Below are 18452 nucleotides of genomic sequence, written 5' to 3'. Positions count from 1 at the left end.
GAGGCCCCTTAAAGTCCTTTGGTAAACGCTCATTACGCAGAGACTGCACAAGACAAGGGACTCCTCCTGTCCTTGTGGCCACCCCTGCTTCAACAGAGGTCACTGTATAAATTGGAAAAGCTTGGTGAGCCGCTTGCTCAGCCGCCTGTTGAACCGCCCGTTCAGCCTCTTGACGGATCCTCTCCTGGTCTACCAAGTTACAAGCTCCGCCCGGGGCCGGGTCACGCCCACATGGATGGTTACGGCGCTGGGTGTTGCTTGACATGGCCGCCGAGTCCATATTCCTGCTATAGCTTGGGCTCCGGCTTGGGCGAGGGGTTGAATGGATTCTATCTCGACTATAAGAATATGCATCCTGCTGTGCCAGAGCCGTCTGAAGAAGTTCTCTGACCCGTCGTGTCTCGATCGCCTTCGAAGAGTCACCTTCCATCGGGAGAGCCGCCAGACGAGCCGACGCAGCAATAAGGTTCTCCAAGGGGTTAGAGAAGTGACCCAGTGGTATCGGTGTGTAGTGAGGCAGAGCAGTATTCACACGCGGTGGTTCCATGGCCCGCGGTTGAACCGGCGTCCCGGTCCCGGGTGTTGTGATCCGGTTTGCCTTCAGCGGGTTACTGGGACCAGTCCCGGGTGTGTGAAAAAGGTTCCTAGGATCGTAAGTCAGAGGCACACATGATTGAGCCTTCTGGTGCCTTCTCCTCATGACCTCGTTTGATGCGTTCAGATCCACCGAGAGCCAGAAAGTCTTCGCTTGAAGCTGCCGAGCCCGTGCATCCAGAGCCGCCCGTTCCGCGGCCATCCTGACATCTTCCGCCACTAAATTTTCCTTGGCCTGTGCTACCTCTCTGCGTAGCTATGCTACCTCTGCGTCATGCTGAGCCTTATCCGCCGGCTCAACCACAGCAGTCAACAGGGCCGTCACCCTATCCATGAGGTCCATTAGTACCTGAGCCGGTGGGCGCGCGGGGTCTCCTGACCCGGCCGCTGCTGACCCAGTGGTTATTTCTGCCGCAGCCATAGAATTCTAACCAGGTTGAGTGCCAGCCATGAAGACTCCGGCTCAATTCGGCGGCTCAGAGGGGTCCGGAATACTGCTGCCATCGGAACAGCCCCCAAGCCCTCCATCTTGTGGCTGATACAAAGAATCTGTCTCGCCTGTGGATGACTCACTGCTAGAGCAAACGACTGTCTCACCACCGTCCATCGATCCTTCAGAAAATTCCCCTCCGTGGATGCAACCCACGAAGGCACGCCTCACAGCGGGTTGAGCCCGGGCAGGTCTCACTCGCTGAGCCATCTCGATGAGGTCGATGTAGATGTCCGACTCAGGGCCCGGCTCGCCGATCCGGCTGATGAAGACGTGGATTCCGCCGAAGGTGACCCGGTACCCGTACTCGTTTGAGCCAGCCTCGGGGCCCCAGCCTGCGTCGTCGATGTAGAGCTTGCTGTGACGACTTTTGGTCATCCGGCCCACAGCGTATCCCTTGAGCCCTTGGAAATTGCCCTTCAAGAACTCAAATCCACCGTGCGATGGCCCCACGGTGGGCGCCAACTGTCATGGAATTGTCACGGCAGATGTCCTACTGAAAGGACTTAGTCGTGGAGCCATCGCAACTAGGAAGCTTAAAGGGGTTAATCGGGACAAAGGACGCGAAAGGTTTATACTGGTTCGGCCCCTTACGGTGAAGGTAAAGCCTAGTCCAGTTGATGTGGTATTGCTAGGTTTCGATGACCAGGGAGCAAATACGCTATGCCTGGCTCTCGATTTGATGTTACTTGCCCTAAGCCGCCACCGGGTCGTCCCCTTATATACACGGGTTGACGCCTGGCGGCCTACAGAGTCCCGGTCGGCTCATATAATGTGCCCGGCTCGGTGACTTCTCTTACATGCCTTTCTTTACAAGTCTTTCTTATACATGGCGGTTTACAATTATGGGCCTTAACCCGCCTTTGGGCTTGGGCCTACTACAAGTCTTATAATAAACTATCGCCTTGTATATTCACTGAGCTTCTTTTAGTAACCCGCCATTAGGATTGACCCGGCCCCTCCTGGGCGGGTCATACCTGGTAGTCATATTCCCAACAAGAGTGGTATGGTAATCCTATTCTGGAGGTCATGTTACTCAACCATGATGAACCTACAAACTATGAGGAAGCAATGATGAGCCCAGATTCCTCGAAATGGCTTGAGGCCATGAAATCTGAGATGGGATCCATGTATGAGAACAAAGTGTGGACTTTGGTTGACTTTCCCGATGATCGGCAAGCCATAGAGAATAAATGGATCTTCAAGAAGAAGACTGACGATGATGGTAATGTTACTGTCTACAAAGCTCGACTTGTTGCAAAAGGTTTTCGACAAGTTCAAGGAGTTGATTATGATGAGACCTTCTCACCCGTAGCGATGCTTAAGTCTGTCCAAATCATGTTAGCAATTGCCGCATTTTATGATTATGAAATTTGGCAAATGGATGTCAAAACTGCATTTCTTAATGGATATCTTAAAGAAGAGTTGTATATGATGCAACCAGAAGGTTTTGTTGATCCAAAAGGTGTTAACAAAGTGTGCAAGCCCAGTGATCCATTTATGGACTGGTGCAAGCCTCTCGGAGTTGGAATATACACTTTGATAGTGTGATCAAAGCATATGGTTTTATACAGACTTTTGGAGAAGCCTTTATAAAGTGAGTGGGAGCTTTGTAGCATTTCTGATATTATATGTGGATGACATATTGTTGATCGAAAATGATACGAAATTTCTGGATAGCATAAAAGGATACTTGAATAAGAATGTTTCAATGAAAGACCTCGGTGAAGCTGCTTATATATTAGGCATCAAGATCTATAAAGATAGGTCAAGACGGTTAATTAGACGTTCACAAAGCACATACCTTGATAAAGTTTTGAAGAAGTTCAAAATGGATCAAGGAAAGAAAGGGTTCTTGCCTGTGTTACAAGGTGTGAAGTTGAGTTCGACTCAATGCCCGACCAATGCAGAAGATAGAGAGAAAATGAAAGTCATTCCCTATGCTTCAGCAATAGGTTCTATCATGTATGCAATGCTATGTACCAGACCAGATGTGTGCCTTGCTATCAGTTTAGCAGGGAGGTACCAAAGTAATCCAGGAGTGGATCATAGGATAGCGGTCAAGAACATCTTGAAATACCTGAAAAGGACTAAGGATATGTTTCTCATTTATGGAGGTGACAAAGAGCTCGCTGTAAATGGTTACGTTGATGCAAGCTTTGACACTGATCTGGATGACTCTAAGTCACAAACCGGATACGTATTTATATTGAATGGTGGAGCTGTCAGTTGGTGCAGTTTCAAGCAAAGCGTCGTGGAGGGATCTACATGTGAAGAGGAGTACATAGCTGCTTCGGAAGTAGCAAATGAAGGAGTCGGGATGAAGGAGTTCATATCCGATCTAGGTGTCATACCTAGTGCATCGGGTCCAACAAAAATCTTTTGTGACAATACTGGAGCAATAGCCTTGGCGAAGGAATCTAGATTTCATAAGAGAACCAAAGTGAGTGGATGTATTAAAAACGATCTCTGCCACGGGAAAGGAGGTTCTTATTAAGTCAGTGGCTCAAGCGGTTCAAGTTTACTTTGTCTTGCTTCAAATCACCATGGTGTTTATGCGAACATCTTAACAAGCTCATATGTATCAAAAGTTTAAATGCATACAAAATTAAATGGTTTAGCTCGTGATCTAATTTATTTGGGTTTTACCTATTATTAATCTGGCGTCGAAGTTACATGTATTGGTTTCTTAGGCAAAAACAATACCTCGTCATAAGACGAAGCGATTGTTCATCGACCTTGCATCTCAGGGACCAGATAAATTGCCCATGTAGTATAATCTGAACTCGTTAGAAGAATTCAAGATATAACATTGTTCGACATCAGTAGAAGAATTCAAGATGATTAATGTGTAGAGTTGGAGCACATTATTGGTACTAACAAAGTGCTTTGTGTGCTGCTACGGGAAAACCAAAGTGCATAGACAGATAGTGGGTGATAAAAGGAGATGTTCCCTATGTAGTTAGTTGTAAATCCTGCTCTTAACATGTCTGTGATTGAACTAACCGAGTTGAATCCTGAAGTGGTATCTACTTTTGACAAAAAAACATTCTGTGATATCGCTAGTTACTTTTAGCTGACTGCTAAGTTTATATTAGGCATGAAGAAAAGGAAGGTTGTCACTTTGTTCCATGATAATCTTGTCCACCAATCCTCGAAACTAGTTAGGCTAAAACAATGAGTTTTGCTAAAAATCATCACCTAATGTTCCCAACTGGGGAAGTGATCTCCCTAGGACACCAAAAGCGTGACCTATAACCCAAGAAACATGCATGAATGGGAAAACACATTGATTTTTGACGACCTTCCTGCAGCCCAGGACTCAAAAATAGTAAGTTATAACCCACAAAACATCCCTTTTTAGGACTTTTTCCCACTTCAAAATACAAATATTACTTTTTTTTCTTCAAAAATACGAGCTCACAGGAGCACAACTTCCAAGTCGCATCTCTCTGCTTCATGATTGTGTGTAGTTTTAGACTCCAACACTGTTTAGCTCCTCGCTTAACTATTGGTGCCCGACTAGAATGGAAGACTGCCCAATGGATTTTTTGTTGCATTGGTTGTAGAACCTGAAGATGTACAAAGAAAAGCCCAATGCATGTTTGGTTGCATTGGTTGTATATACCGAAGAATGACCCATGCATTTTAAGTTCCATGGGTTGTACATAATGAAGACGTACAAACAAGAGCAACCTAGTAGTGCTTGTTATTACAAAATTTTGAACTACAAGACTATAGTCTGAACTTCTTTTGGTGATAGATGCTACGGGCGGAGAAACCTGTTGATTGTCCCTGGCTTGCAGCTGATTTTGGTAGGTGGAGTGTCGGATTTACTGACATGAAGAGAGATTTGAGCAGGGAGGCGACAAATATTTGTTCCCGCACACAACCAGTTTGATGAAATTCCCAAAGTACGACGTAACGATGTCTTCTTGTCCTCGTTCCATGCCGACACACATCAAGGTTGACAAGTCACCATCTAAAAGGTTATCCATGAAGGCATAACCGAATCCTGAATGTACTTAACATGCTTTTCATTCACCTTTAGATTTTTTTCCTTCTTTACAATAGGTCATTTTGTGTAGTTTCAAAATTTCCTTATAGGTGAGGGTATTGCACTTATTTGCTTAGGTTACTTTGTTAGCATGTTCTTAACTTGCACAAAACAAAAGTTGGAATGCTATTGTTGTTCTTAACTTGAACTATCGATTATCCTGTAGCATTTAATAGCATATTAATCCAATGCTCTAATCTTTATACTGCATATTCTTTCCCTACTGGTATGAAGGACAACTTTATATTTAACCAACTTATACTCCACATTCTTTCACATCACAAGAAATTAAATATAGTCAATAGACTACTATATGTGCCTTAGTTTTTTATCTTGTACATGATAGATGTTGGTACTAGCTCCCAAACTTATCTTTAAGTGATTTTTATTTAAGGGATGACTACAGTAAAGGCAGCCAATAAAGAGTTGATAGGGATGAGAAAAATTGTCAGGATTGAAGATATAGATGTACCCAGTATCTTATTGCTTGCCAAACATGTAGAGCTTCACATAATAGTATTCTCATTTCATTGCTTATCTTTCTGGTCTACTTTTGTTCCAATTGCATATAAATTAGTAGATGCTTTTCAAATCCACAGAGCATGCAAGACAAGATAGTGTATCTTAGAGAAAAGTCCATGTTATAACTTATAACCCCAATTTGCTACTCGGTTTATCTTGTTATTTGATGAGTCATGTCTGGTTATCCGTCTTAGAATCATATTGGGAAAAAAACATAAAATTAGTTTTGGAAAGATAATTTGTAGAACAATCATCACATTAATAGTGTGATCCATCATAATGACGCTCACAAGCTTACAAACTTAATTCCACTCAAGCTATGCCAATATAGATAAGCCTAACAACATGTAGAGCTTCACAAACTAAATTTCAAAAAAGGATATAATCTAGATCAATGTTTGCAGTGTAAAGTGAAGAAGATGAGTCATTGGTCATTATCCAACATTCCTTACAACCAGATGATTTCAACAAAAAGCAACTATCATGAAAATCCAAAATCTTGCTAGTAAGTAGTTGCACCAAACATAACAAACCAAATGATTAGTTGGATAAGCATTGATGCACTTTTTCAAAAAGCGAGTGGAAAGAAGAAAGCAAGCCATGCCATGAAAACTATAAATACACATGCACCACCAAGACCACATTCCATCATCCAAACTTCACACACCTAGACCACAAGCATCAAAAGCAAGCAAGCAGTAGTAACCACAAATCCAACATGAAGACCTTCCTCATCTTTGTCCTCCTTGCCATGGCGATGAACATCGCCACTGCCGCTAGGCAGCTAAACCCTAGCAACAAAGAATTACAATCACCTCAACAATCATTTTCCTATCAACAACAACCATTTCTACAACAGCCATATCCACAACAACCATATCCATCACAGCAACCATATCCATCGCAACAACCATTTCCCACACCCCAACAACAATTTTCCCAGCAATCACAACAACCATTTCCCCAGACCCAACAATCGTTCCCTCTGCAACCACAACAGCCATTCCCCCAGCAACCCCAACAACCATTTCCCCAGCCCCAACTACCATTCCCCCAGCAACCAGAACAAATAATTCCCCAACAACCATTCCCCCTGCAACCGCAACAACCATTCCCCCAGCAACCCCAACAACCATTTCCCCAGCCCCAACAACCAATCTCCGTGCAACCACAACAACCATTCCCCCAGCAATCCCAACAATCACAGCAACCTTTTCCCCAGCCCCAACAATTATTTCTTGAACTCCAACAACCAATTCACCAGCAACCGCAACAACCATTCCCCCAACAACCGCAACAACCATTTCCCCAGCAACCGCAACAACCATTCCCCCAACAATCACAACAACCATTCCCCCAACAACCACAACAACCTTTCCCTCTACAACCACAACAACCATTCCCCCAACAACCACAACAATCATTCCTCCTAGGACCGCAACAACCATTTCCCCAGCAACCCCAACAATCACAACAATCATTTCCCCAGCCCCAACCCCAGCAACCCCAACAACCATCCATCCTGCAACCACAACAACCATTACCCCAACAACCACAACAACCATTTCTACAGCCCCAACAACAATTATCCCAGCAACCAGAACAAACAATTTCCCAGCAACCCCAGCAACCACACCAACCTCAACAACCATATCCACAACAACAACCATATGGGACTAGTCTTACAAGCATCGGTGGCCAATGAAATGAAGACCTGCAATACAAGATGGATGGATCATCGTTGTTTAGTCAATGAGCGTTCAATGTAACGATGATAAATAAAGTGATGTGCACCATAATGTGTAACCCCGACCTATACTAGTTCAAACATGGGAATAAAAGACAAAGAAAGTTCTTGTCACAAAGACATTACTCGTAATTGTTAGATTCATGTCGTATTTAGATTTTCATCCCTAGCTACAATCTCAGTCTTATGCATTATCTACCTATTTTATGTAGTGAAGTCATATGAACCTAACATAATTAATGGATGCAAAACTTGGTTTAAATTGAAGGCTACATTGTATTAGCAAAATCAAATATCATAACTGGGTATGTACAAAGTAAAGGACACATTTCATTGGAATTTTTAGCAAATAAATTAGTAGCATACCATGCATTTGTCTAGAAGATAAAGGTTGTTGTCATACTCAAGGACATAGTTGCATGTGTACCCTAGATCATTTGTGGAATTCACGCACTTGTTGCTGCTGCCACTGCATGTGTAATTAGCCATGTTATTATGTTTGGCATCTTCACATGGACTCACATTTCTTATAGCCCAATCAACCACCATAGGTACACTCTAAGGTGTGTGCTATTGAACGTGGTGTTGCTTATGTGTGAAGTGCTAAAGTTGAATTGTGTTTTCTCCATTAGCATTGCATAGCTGCACCGGTTGAACTCCCAGATTTTACTTGTGTTGACCGACTTGAAGAAATATATATAATAGTTGCGTGTCTTCCTTGGCATCGTAGTATGGGATCAACCGATATTGGAGTAGCATCCGTCCACTAAGTCTAGCAGACCGCGACACGATGCGACACCATAGGCTTGGAAGCCCGTTCCCATGTCATCATGTCGCTCACGAAGGCAAGGGCATTGCACCTGATGACCGTAAAGTTGTTCTGGACGTCAGAGAGCTAGTAGGGAAAAGAAGCAGAACGACTGATTTCGCCGCCATCCATGCACTACTAGAAAATACCTTATAGATAGATGCTTAGCAGTAGCGAGGGGTATATGGGCCACACTGCTGGTAATTATTAGTAGCGAGGGGTATAGGACCCATGCTACTACTAAATTGATAGTAGTAGCGAGGCGTATAAACCCCACACTGCTACTAAGTGGTCTCCACCGTGCCCCTGGGACTTGCCATAGTAGTATCGAGGGGTATAAATCCCTCACTACCACTAAGTTGATAGTAGTAGCGAGGGGTTTACTACTAAGTTGATAGTAGTACACTGGTAGAAAAAGGGCTTTTAGTCCCGGTTCGTAAGGGCCTTTAGTCCCGGTTCTGGAACCGGGACTAAAGTGTCGGTACTAATGCCCTGACCCTTTAGTCCCGGTTCAATCCAGAACCAGGACTAAAGGCCCTCCACGTGGCCGGTCCACCTTTAGTCCCGGTTGGTAACACCAACCGGTACTAAAGGAAATTTCCTGATTTTTTTTGATTGAATTTTTTTTTGAATTTTTTTTTCAAATTTCTGAATTATTTTAACCTCTAATCACCCCTCATCACTGCTCAATTTAATCTCTAATCACCCCTCATCATTCCAAATCATCTCACTTCCCGAACGGTCACCCATCCTTTCACTACTCCAGCCTGAGCACGCTTAACTTCCGGGTTCTATTCTCCCTCGTTTCCAAGTCTGCACTTGTTGTTTTCCTAACAATAGTAAGATGTCAATCCTATTAACCCTCAGGAATTTAGCTTGAGCATGAAGTCACATATTTCACTGTTTGAGTTTAAAACTATTGTTCTAAAAAACAATAATTTTTTAGTAACACTAATATTTTTGAATAAGTAGTTTGACCATTGTTTGACCACAGTTTGACCATAGTTTGACCAGATTTGACCAAAATTCAAAAAAGGTGAAATAATTATTTAATAACACTAATATTCTTGAATAATTATTTAGTAACACTAATACTTCTTGAATAAGTAGTTTGACCATAGTTTGACCAGATTTACTGAAAATTTAAAAAAACTGAAATTTGAGCATAACTTTTTTTCCTTTTGAAATTTGAGGATTCTAGAAATTTGCAAACCGGCCGTAGGCCGTCTCCATCGGATGTAACTTTTCGAGTAGATGATTTTTCATATAAAACACTTTTTCATCCGAGTTCGTATGCAAAAGTTATGCCCATTTTACAAATTCCAGAGAGATTTTGTAAATAAAGTCGAAATTCATATTTGTAAATTTTCCCAACAACTAGACCACATATCACATGTGAAACTTATTTTATTTTATTTTTTTGACATTTCCATCATTTTCTTTTATTTTTTTTAAAAACTGAAAAGGCGATCCAGGGGGGGTATAGTTTGAAAATGGGACCTTTAGTACCGGTTCGTGGCACGAACCGGGACTAAAGGTCTCATCCCCATTAGTCCCGGTTCGTGCCTCAAACCGGGACTAAAGGTCTAATCTTTAGTCCCGGTTTGTGGCACGAACCGGGACCAATGGTTGTGGGCTAGGAGCGAGGCCCATTGGTCCCGGTTCATCCCACCAACCGGGACCAAAAGGTCTAGATGAACCGGGACTAATGCCTTAGCCGCACGAACCGGGACCAATGCTCACATTAGTCCCGGTTCTAGACTGAACCGGGACTAATGGGCTGAGCCGGCCTGGACCATAGCCCTGTTTTCTACTAGTGGTAGCGAGGGGTATAAACCCCTCGCTACTACTAAGTGGTCTCTACCGTACCCCCGGCATAGGCCATAGTAGTAGCGTGGGGAATAAACCCGGCGCCACTACTATCAACCCACCAACACATGTGTACACATAGCGCGCGGAGGCCCAAACCCGAACCCACACTCTCTTAATTCCCCTTCTCCCTCCCACCCGCGATGCCCTTCCTCACCCACCGCCACCACTGGCCTCGCACCTCGGCATCTCCCCAAATCCGGTGACCACCTCTCCCACCACGGCCCTCTCACCTTTGCCTCCTTCCTCCTCCTTCTTCGGTGCCAGAAGGAGAGGGAGATCCAGCAGAGCGATGCCAATGGCGATGGCTAGATCTGCCACGCAACCACTTGCACTTCCTCGCCGAGATGTGGCCTTGTGAGGACATGAGGTCCCAGGAAAAGAAGCAGCATGTCACCGGGCATCGTCTAGGGTTTCGGGCATCGGCTCCAACTCTGGCGGCCACCGGTTAATACTCCTAGGTATGCCCCTTAATTTGTAATTTATGAGTAATCAAAAGGGTGCAAATCCACTTGTCAACCTCCGATCATCCGTCGAAAATCTGAGAAGGCACTGAGCAAGGTAGAAGGATATTTATTTAGGAAGGCGAGTGATAATGCTTGCCATATGGTGACTGTACATCCTCAGTTCCTCACTAGCTGAGCTGAATTACGATGGATTTTTGAGGTTGGATTCCACATGACATCTTTACATGGTTGTCTTATGTTGGAAATGGTTTCTGAACTCTGAACTTAGAACTGGTATCCACTTCTTTTATCTGCTTCTCTATTAGGAAGGGATAAAGGAAGCTGTTCTCTAAACTTGACAATTGTTCAGACTGTTATGTTTTCTGCTTAATTTCCCGAAGAGAGATGTTGGCACGCACCTAACCTAGATGAAACAAGTCATCAATCATCATGGGAAAGCAAGTATGGTGGAAATTATGTTTTGTCTTATGCTATTCTCTGCAGTACTTATGTTCCCCTTTTCGCTATTCAGATGCTACGTACATAGTAGTAGAACAAAATATCACTGGGAAAAATTCCGTGCTGGAAATTCTGTCGATGGTAAGGATAAAAGGTTTCTGTGCTGAATTTTGGTTGGCGCAAATCCAGGACCGCAAGTCTTGTGTTGGAAGTCGTGTATTTGGCTGCATCTTGTGGAGAGAATTCAAGGCCTGTAGAAGCAAGCAGCAGCATCTTGGCCACACAAACTGAAGAGAAGTTTCAGGCTCAAATGGGTTGAATCGGTAAAATTCTAGTACCGGTCGCTCTCTGTACGTCTGGCCATGTACGTGTTGATTGCCATGTACGACAACATTCCCAGCACAGGTGCGCCCTTTGTAATTTATGAATAACTAAAACTGTGCAAGTTATTAATCCTACTTATAGCAGTGCATTATCCTGGCTTGATCTTACTACTAAAAGAAATCACATAGGACTGCAAACCTTTTTCGCCGTCTCTGCCTGCTGGAAGTTCCGAGCTCTTTGTTGGGACGCTGGCACATCCCTTAAGCAGCAGCTGCTGGGCGCCTGTTTTCCTTCTTCAGTGTCGCCATCTCTTCCTCTATTTTCTGTCCTCATTTCTATGGAAAAATGACACACAGCATTTAGATCACTAAAGTAATGATCTAAACGCTCTTATACTATTTCTTTACAGAGGGAGTAGAAAGCAATACCCAATTCTCATCCGTCAACAACTCATGCACTGAATGGACTTGAGTTAACATTGCAGTACAGTTTTTCTTTGATGGTATCCCCTGTGATTTTTTGGGTAGTATTTCCTTGTTTATTTGATCATGTAAAACTGCTTCAGTATATATGTCTTAAGCTATCCTAAAAAATGTTTCTCTTTTCGCTTTTCAGCTGATACATAGACCAAACATTTAGATCAAGGACTCATGACTGGTGGCGCAATGCAATGCACCTACAAATTGCGGGGAAATTCCGTGCTTGAATTCTATCCACCAGCTGTTGTAGAAATAAAGGTTTTAGCGTTGAATTCTGTTTAATACAAATCCTGGACCATAAGTCTTGTTGGAAGTCGTGTGTCCGAGGGAATATGAGGCTATGGCTGCAACTTCTGGAACTCAAAGCCTGTGCAGCCAAGCAGCATCTTGACCACACAAACTAAAGAAAATACAAACTCAAGTGGGTTACCGGCGCTTTCTGTACGTCTACCAGCCTGCGTATGTGTCGGTTGCCGTGTAACATCCGACACGCCAAAATTTTCTTCTTCAGTGTCGCCATCTATCCTCTATTTTATCCCGTGGAAAAATGACAGATTAATTTTCTCCTGTGAAATTTTTCCTAGACAGTGATGCAAACTCTGTAGCTCGTGAGCTAGCAAAATTCAGTTTTTGTAATAAGAGTGACGATAGTTGGACTAATGAACCTCCGGGGTTTTTACTTGGCCAGCTAGTGAACAATGTAATTGTTCTTTAATTCAGTTAAGCTAGCCACGATGAAATTTGTGTGTTTAGCTGCATAAAGCGCTTTGTGTGTCGCTTCCTGTGGCTCATTAACTTCTTGCTTCCTCTCTTTCAACCTCTCTTTGCCAGTGTTTGTTTTGTACTAGTAAATATTCCACAATCAGGGCGTGCATGAGCTAATAATGTAAAAAATAAATAAACTATTCTCCCTTTTTTAACAAGGGAAAGGGCGCATATTTCATTTTAGCTCAAGTACTTATCAAGTAGTACAACACAAAGTACAAAGTACATGAGCTAATAAAGTATCCAGCAAAGTTGGCATCTTGAGGAGCTACAAATACAAGGCAAATGTTGTTCCTACGAGCTGAACTGATGATGTAACGAGCTGTCTTGTTACTAAAACAAAAGATTTGCAATTTCAGGATCTTTGTACTAGACTGATGAACCAAGCAAACACAAGAATCTCGATATCTCATCCCTCAAATGGTCTCTTAATTTCTGCTATTTTCATACACCCACCGTATATACTATTGATAGGTAGACACCCTCAAAAAGGTAAGAAGAAAATGTTGTTGAGTGCTGGACGCCCAGAGCAAAGACATGATGTGACTACCTACCTGTAATTAGCACATAGTTATGTTGTAGGCCTTCAGTAGTTTCAGTTGTTCCACAACTTCAGGTCATTTTGGAATCTAAACATCCACAATTATGCTACTAGTAACTAGCACCATTCTTTTGAGAAGCAATCAAAGGCATCTTCCAATTGAGTCGATGTCAACAAAACAAGCGCGTCGCCTTTGTACATGTCCAGTGAAACTTGGACATAATATTATTACTACAATGAATCACATAGTGCCACGCGAAAATAGCAGGCAGATATATATGTCTTCAAAATCACTTGCACAATAAAACAAGGGGTCCAGGACATTTGCTTAAATAAGATAAATAACACCAACCCGTCATATAGTGCCTCCACAGCAAAAACAGGGAATCTTGGGGCCTACTTATGCCGGTTTCGAAACTGCTACAGACAGTAGAAATAAAGTAACCAGAATTATGTACAGTTTCGAAACGGCTACAGACAGTAGAAATAAAGTAACCAGAATTATGTACGGTTGATAGTAATACACAAGTGGTGCCTACTATTAAAGTTTCATCCACCAGATGCCGTCCAAAGATCATCATTAGAGTGTCATACAGAAATATCATACAGTAAAGGTAGAAGGCAATGGAAAGTCCAGACAAGTGAATCTAGGTCGGATGATGCACAGCCTTGTCCAATGATGCACACTGAACAACTTAATGGCTTCAGCAGCAAATTCATACTAAATTTTTTGGAGACCAATTCATCAATAGCCGCCAAGACCAATTTTCTTCATAAGGGCATTTGAACACTCGCTGGAGTACTGAACTGACTTGGCAACACGCTGCGCAGCTTGCAGAGAGACCTCACCACAACACTCGATGACCAAAGACTCTAACTTCTGTGCATCTTCCAGTTCAGCCACTCCAACATCAGTAACGTTATGACACATCCGAAGTGTGAGATTACTCAAGCATGGGGTGTGCGCAATGAAGCGCATCCCGGCATCAGTTACCGCATGACACAATATAAGCTCGAGTGTCTCCAGATGAGGCGAGGATGAGAGGGCCTTCATCCCCTCGTCATCAAAGAAGTTGGCGTTGTTGAGCACAAGAACACGAATTGGGCAGGACTGAATGAGCACCAGAAAACCCTCTTGTGTGAACCCTATTTCTGATGGCCAGTCACGGGAACATCCTGTAAACCTGAGGTCCACCATCTGAAGCATACGGCAGTTTAGGGCTAGAGCGTAAAGGCTGTTATCTGTAAATGACATCCTGCTTTCACAATAGCTGACATCACGCAAGTAGAGCTGCAGGTTAAGCCAAAGTGTGATGCTTTTAAGGTTGCTGCAGCTCCGAGATAATACAATGATGTCATTGTCATTTAGGGCACGAACATACTCAAGGCAAAGCTTCTCCAATGCTTTACACTTCCCTAGGAGAACTCGAAGTCCTGCTTCTGGCCAAGTTTCAATATGAGCCAACCTTAAATCCTTCAAACTCTCACAGCAGAAATCGTATACAGCCATGTTGTGAGCATCGTACGAGGAGTCATAGACCACATTACCTGGATCAAGAAGATCATATTTTCCTCTTTTCCTCTCAAACTCAAACTTCTGGAGCTTCATCCATCCTGAACAAAACTTTAGGAAGTCGTGATGATTGATTCTTTGGCAATTTTTCACTACAAGCTCTGCCAGCGATCCATCTCTACCAAGGTATTCCAGCCACTCCACACTGTCGATTTTTTCGCAATCAATAAGGTGGAGATTAGATAGACTTGTGCAACCAACTGCAACCGAGAAAAGCCCAATCGAAGTTATTTGTGGTGTGGAGTTGAGCCTGAGAGACACCAATTTCTTGCAATTCGCTAAACAAGCAAGCCCAGAGTCATCGATGCATGAGCAGAAGCTTAAGGTGAGGTCAATCAGCGAGTAACAGTGAGATGAAAACACCGAAATGCCTTTGTTGTCCAGCTGCTTTCCATGTCCAGGTATCCCACCAGAGTAATCGATTTCCACTTTCCGCAGATTTGGGAACCGGGCGCACAATGATGTCAGTGCTTCTGTAGCAGTGCAAAGACCGGAACCAACACGGATAGCACCCCTTTGACTCCCCTCTATCTTGTAGAGCTGCTTTGAAACAAGGGCAAGAGAATTGAGATCACTTGTCCTGGTGATCCTCTTGAGAATCTCTGTCAGCAGAGCCTCCGGTAGGTCCTCCATCGAACAATTCAGCTGTACCAATCATCACAAAATATATATCAAGGTTCAGAAAACAACCGAAGAGCAGGACTTAAACTTATGATATATCAGAATATATCACTGACGATAGACACTCATTACGAAGAATATGTTACTGACGAAGTTTGAGCATTTTCTGTATCCGTCCAAAACTGGTTTGTTCTTCACAAGCATGGAGATTTATTAAAATAGCTAGCACCTTATCTTTGTCCAGATTGTTAGAAAGAAAAGGTGACGCTACAGGCAGGCCACATCATTAAATTAAACTAGCTACCACCATTAAGTAGCAGAGTCTGAATAATGAACTAACTAAGAGAATCAAAGAAACGAGCTAGATCTGACGCAAGCAATTCTGCAAGAAGAGCCACGTGCTGAATCTGAACCAACTTATTTGGAGGCGCCTAATTAGTAACATGAAAACCAGAGCATGCAAATTGAAATTGGTACTTGTAGCTCTTGCCTGGGAAAGAAAGAAGGTAGGTAAATTAATCATTTTGACAGAGACGATGAGTTCATAGGGTGCAGTTAGTATTAATACATAACGTAAATCTAATATATGTTCAAAATAGAAATACTACAGTAGTATTTGCTGCAACCCTAGGCAAAAAGCTTACATTCTAAGTAGTACCTAGGAGAATGGCTTTACAACATTAACGAATTTTAGGTCCAACCAGGCACGCAGGGAGATTTATTAAAGTAGATAGATAGCACCTTATCTGTGTCTGGATTGTTAGGAAGAAGAAAAAATGACGCTACAGGCGGGCCACATCATCATTAAATTAAACAAGCTACCACCATAATTAAGAAGCAAGCAGAGCCTGAATAATGAACTAAGTACTGTAAGAGAACACAAAGAAACGTTCTGGAATTGACGCAAGCAATTTTGCAAGAAGAATTACTAGTACTAATTGCTGAATCTGAACACGAAAAGCAGAGCATATATGCAAATTAGTTAATACGTACTTGTAGGTCTTGGTTGGGGAAGAAAGAAAGTAGGGAAATCAATCAATCATTTTGCCAGCCACAGCCGATGAGTTGAGTTCACAGGGCCAATCTAATATCTGTTCATCAACTAGAAATAATACTAGTATTTACTGGCTGCAACCCTAGGCAAAATGCTTACTACTTTCTACTAGTAGTACCTAGGAGAAAGGCTTTACAAGATTAACTAAGTTTATGGATGGATGGGGATGATACTACCCCTGTCAAGAACAAGAAAGTGAATCGAAAAACGGCGGTCATGTACATGTCAAGTCGGGGAACCAACGCAACGCAACGCAGAGGGAGGGAGGGGTACCTTCTTTGAGCACGACCGACCGGGAGAGGAGGACATCGCCGCCGCCCGCTTCTTTGATTCGGAGGAAGAGAGCAGAGTGTAAACCCTAGCCTCGCTCGTCTCTGTAATTTCCAGCGGAGGAGCGGAGGAAGATGTGGGCCTCACTCACATGGGCTTTCTACACCCGGAATGGGCTGCGGGCCGACGAGGGCTATGTTCGGCCTTCTACACATTTTTGCCTTTATGAACACAGAAAAATCTGAAAGTAAGAAAAAATATATAGAATGTTCATACAATCGTTTCAGTAAATGAGTAAATTTTTAAGGCATTGTAAAATATGTCCATGTCCACGAAACAAATTTCCATCTACTTTTTAAAATGCGTAGCAATTTTTTAAAATGTTCATGTGTGATGAAAAATGTTCACATGTATCAAAATAAAATAAATGTTTGACTTTATGAAAAAGTGGGCATGTATATTTTCATACATGCTCTTGTATTTAAAAATAAATGCTCATGTAGATCCATAAGAGTATTTCGGAAGGATTCTCACATGTGAAGGAAATTTTCATATATCTTAAAGAGATGCTCATGCTTTGGCACGTGTTCAAAAAGAAGTGCTCATGTATCTCATACAAATACTCATTATTTACCTAGGAAAATAATAACAAGAAAACTAAACAGAAAATATGAAGGATGAAAAACAAAAGTGAAGATGAGTATAAGAGAATAGAAATCTAGAAATAAAAATAATAAAAGAATAAGGAAAAAATAACATGGTCATAGTTATCGCGCCCTGCCAGTTGCTGAAATGACCCATATATCGCATAGAGAAGGGAAATGGATTAGGAGTGGTTCGCTGAGCAGACATGTTTTGTGTGCGGTGGAGAAGCGAGCGATTGTATGAACAGTAATTGCAGGATATTAGGGCGTGTAGAATAATGGTGCTATCTTAGGAGTGTCACATAGGATAAGTGGTGATGTGAAGGAAACAGAAAGAAGTAAAACATTGTTCGAAATATGCTCTAGAGGCAATAACAAGTTGGTTATTATTATATTTCCTTGTTCATGATAATCGTTTATTATCCATGCTAGAATTGTATTGATAGGAAACTCAGATACATGTGTGGATACATAGACAACACCATGTCCCTAGTAAGCCTCTAGTTGACTAGCTCGTTGATCAATAGATGGTTACGGTTTCCTGACCATGGACATTGGATGTCGTTGATAACGGGATCACATCATTAGGAGAATCATGTGATGGACAAGACGCAATCCTAAGCCTAGCACAAAGATCGTGTAGTTCGTATGCTAAAGCTTTTCTAATCACTAGTAGAAAAGGGGGCAATGGTTCAGGCCGGGTCAGCCCATTAGTCCCGGTTTAGTCTAGAACCGGGACCAATGGGGGCATTGGACCCGGTTCGCGAGCCCAGGGGGCCGGCCGGGCCACGTGGGCCATTGGTCCCGGTTCATCAGGACCTTTTGGTCCCGGTTGGTGGGACGAACCGGGACCAATGGGCCTGGCTCCTGGCCCACCACCATTGGTCCCGGTTGGTGGCCTGAACCGGGACCAAAGGCTCCCCTTTAGTCCCGGTTTATGCCACGAACAGGGACCAATAGTGCTGCCTATATATACCCTCGCCCGCGAGCAGAGCACTCCAGTGCTCTGTTTTTCTTGCCCGGCGAGGGGAGGGGTTTGTGGTGCTCTAGCTCACCTCCTATGCACATGAGGTGTTCGATGAAATGCCCGAGCCACACTAGTTAAGCTTTCTCCTCTCGAAGCTCGACCTCAAAGCTCCATTTTCCTCGAGATTTGTCTAGATTTAGCGGTCCGTCATGCCCCACCCCC

General features: G+C 43.1%; 1 protein-coding gene and 1 long non-coding RNA gene across 3 annotated transcripts; one reads left to right on the top strand and one right to left on the bottom strand.

The window, feature by feature from the left end:
• The first annotated feature begins 10013 nt into the window (after nucleotides 1–10013).
• Nucleotides 10014–12590, top strand: LOC147988198 (uncharacterized). Its single transcript, XR_015601050.1, has 2 exons — nucleotides 10014–11397; nucleotides 11932–12590. It is a non-coding gene; the product is annotated as an uncharacterized LOC147988198 (long non-coding RNA).
• Nucleotides 12591–13548: 958 nt separating this feature from the next.
• Nucleotides 13549–16962, bottom strand: LOC125541628 (F-box/LRR-repeat protein 14-like). 2 transcript variants are annotated; one of them, XM_087543450.1, is made up of 2 exons: nucleotides 16572–16619; nucleotides 13549–15319 (listed from the first exon to the last, which is right to left on the bottom strand). In XM_087543450.1, exon 2 carries the CDS (start codon nucleotides 15305–15307, stop codon nucleotides 13847–13849), a length of 1461 nt encoding a protein of 486 aa, XP_087399576.1. In that variant the 5' UTR covers nucleotides 15308–15319; nucleotides 16572–16619; the 3' UTR covers nucleotides 13549–13846. The 2 variants fall into 2 exon arrangements, with proteins under 2 accessions (XP_087399576.1, XP_087399575.1); XM_087543449.1 differs by lacking the exon at nucleotides 16572–16619 and adding an exon at nucleotides 16623–16962 and having other exon boundaries at nucleotides 13567–15319.
• Between the last annotated feature and the right edge of the window lie 1490 nt (nucleotides 16963–18452).

The sequence above is a fragment of the Triticum urartu genome, chromosome 1A (assembly GCF_056163025.1).
Source record: "Triticum urartu cultivar PI428250 chromosome 1A, HENAU_Tu73, whole genome shotgun sequence".
Lineage (NCBI taxonomy): Eukaryota > Viridiplantae > Streptophyta > Magnoliopsida > Poales > Poaceae > Triticum > Triticum urartu.
Note: the sequence above shows the minus strand (reverse complement) of the source record. Positions and strands in the feature narration are given on the sequence as shown.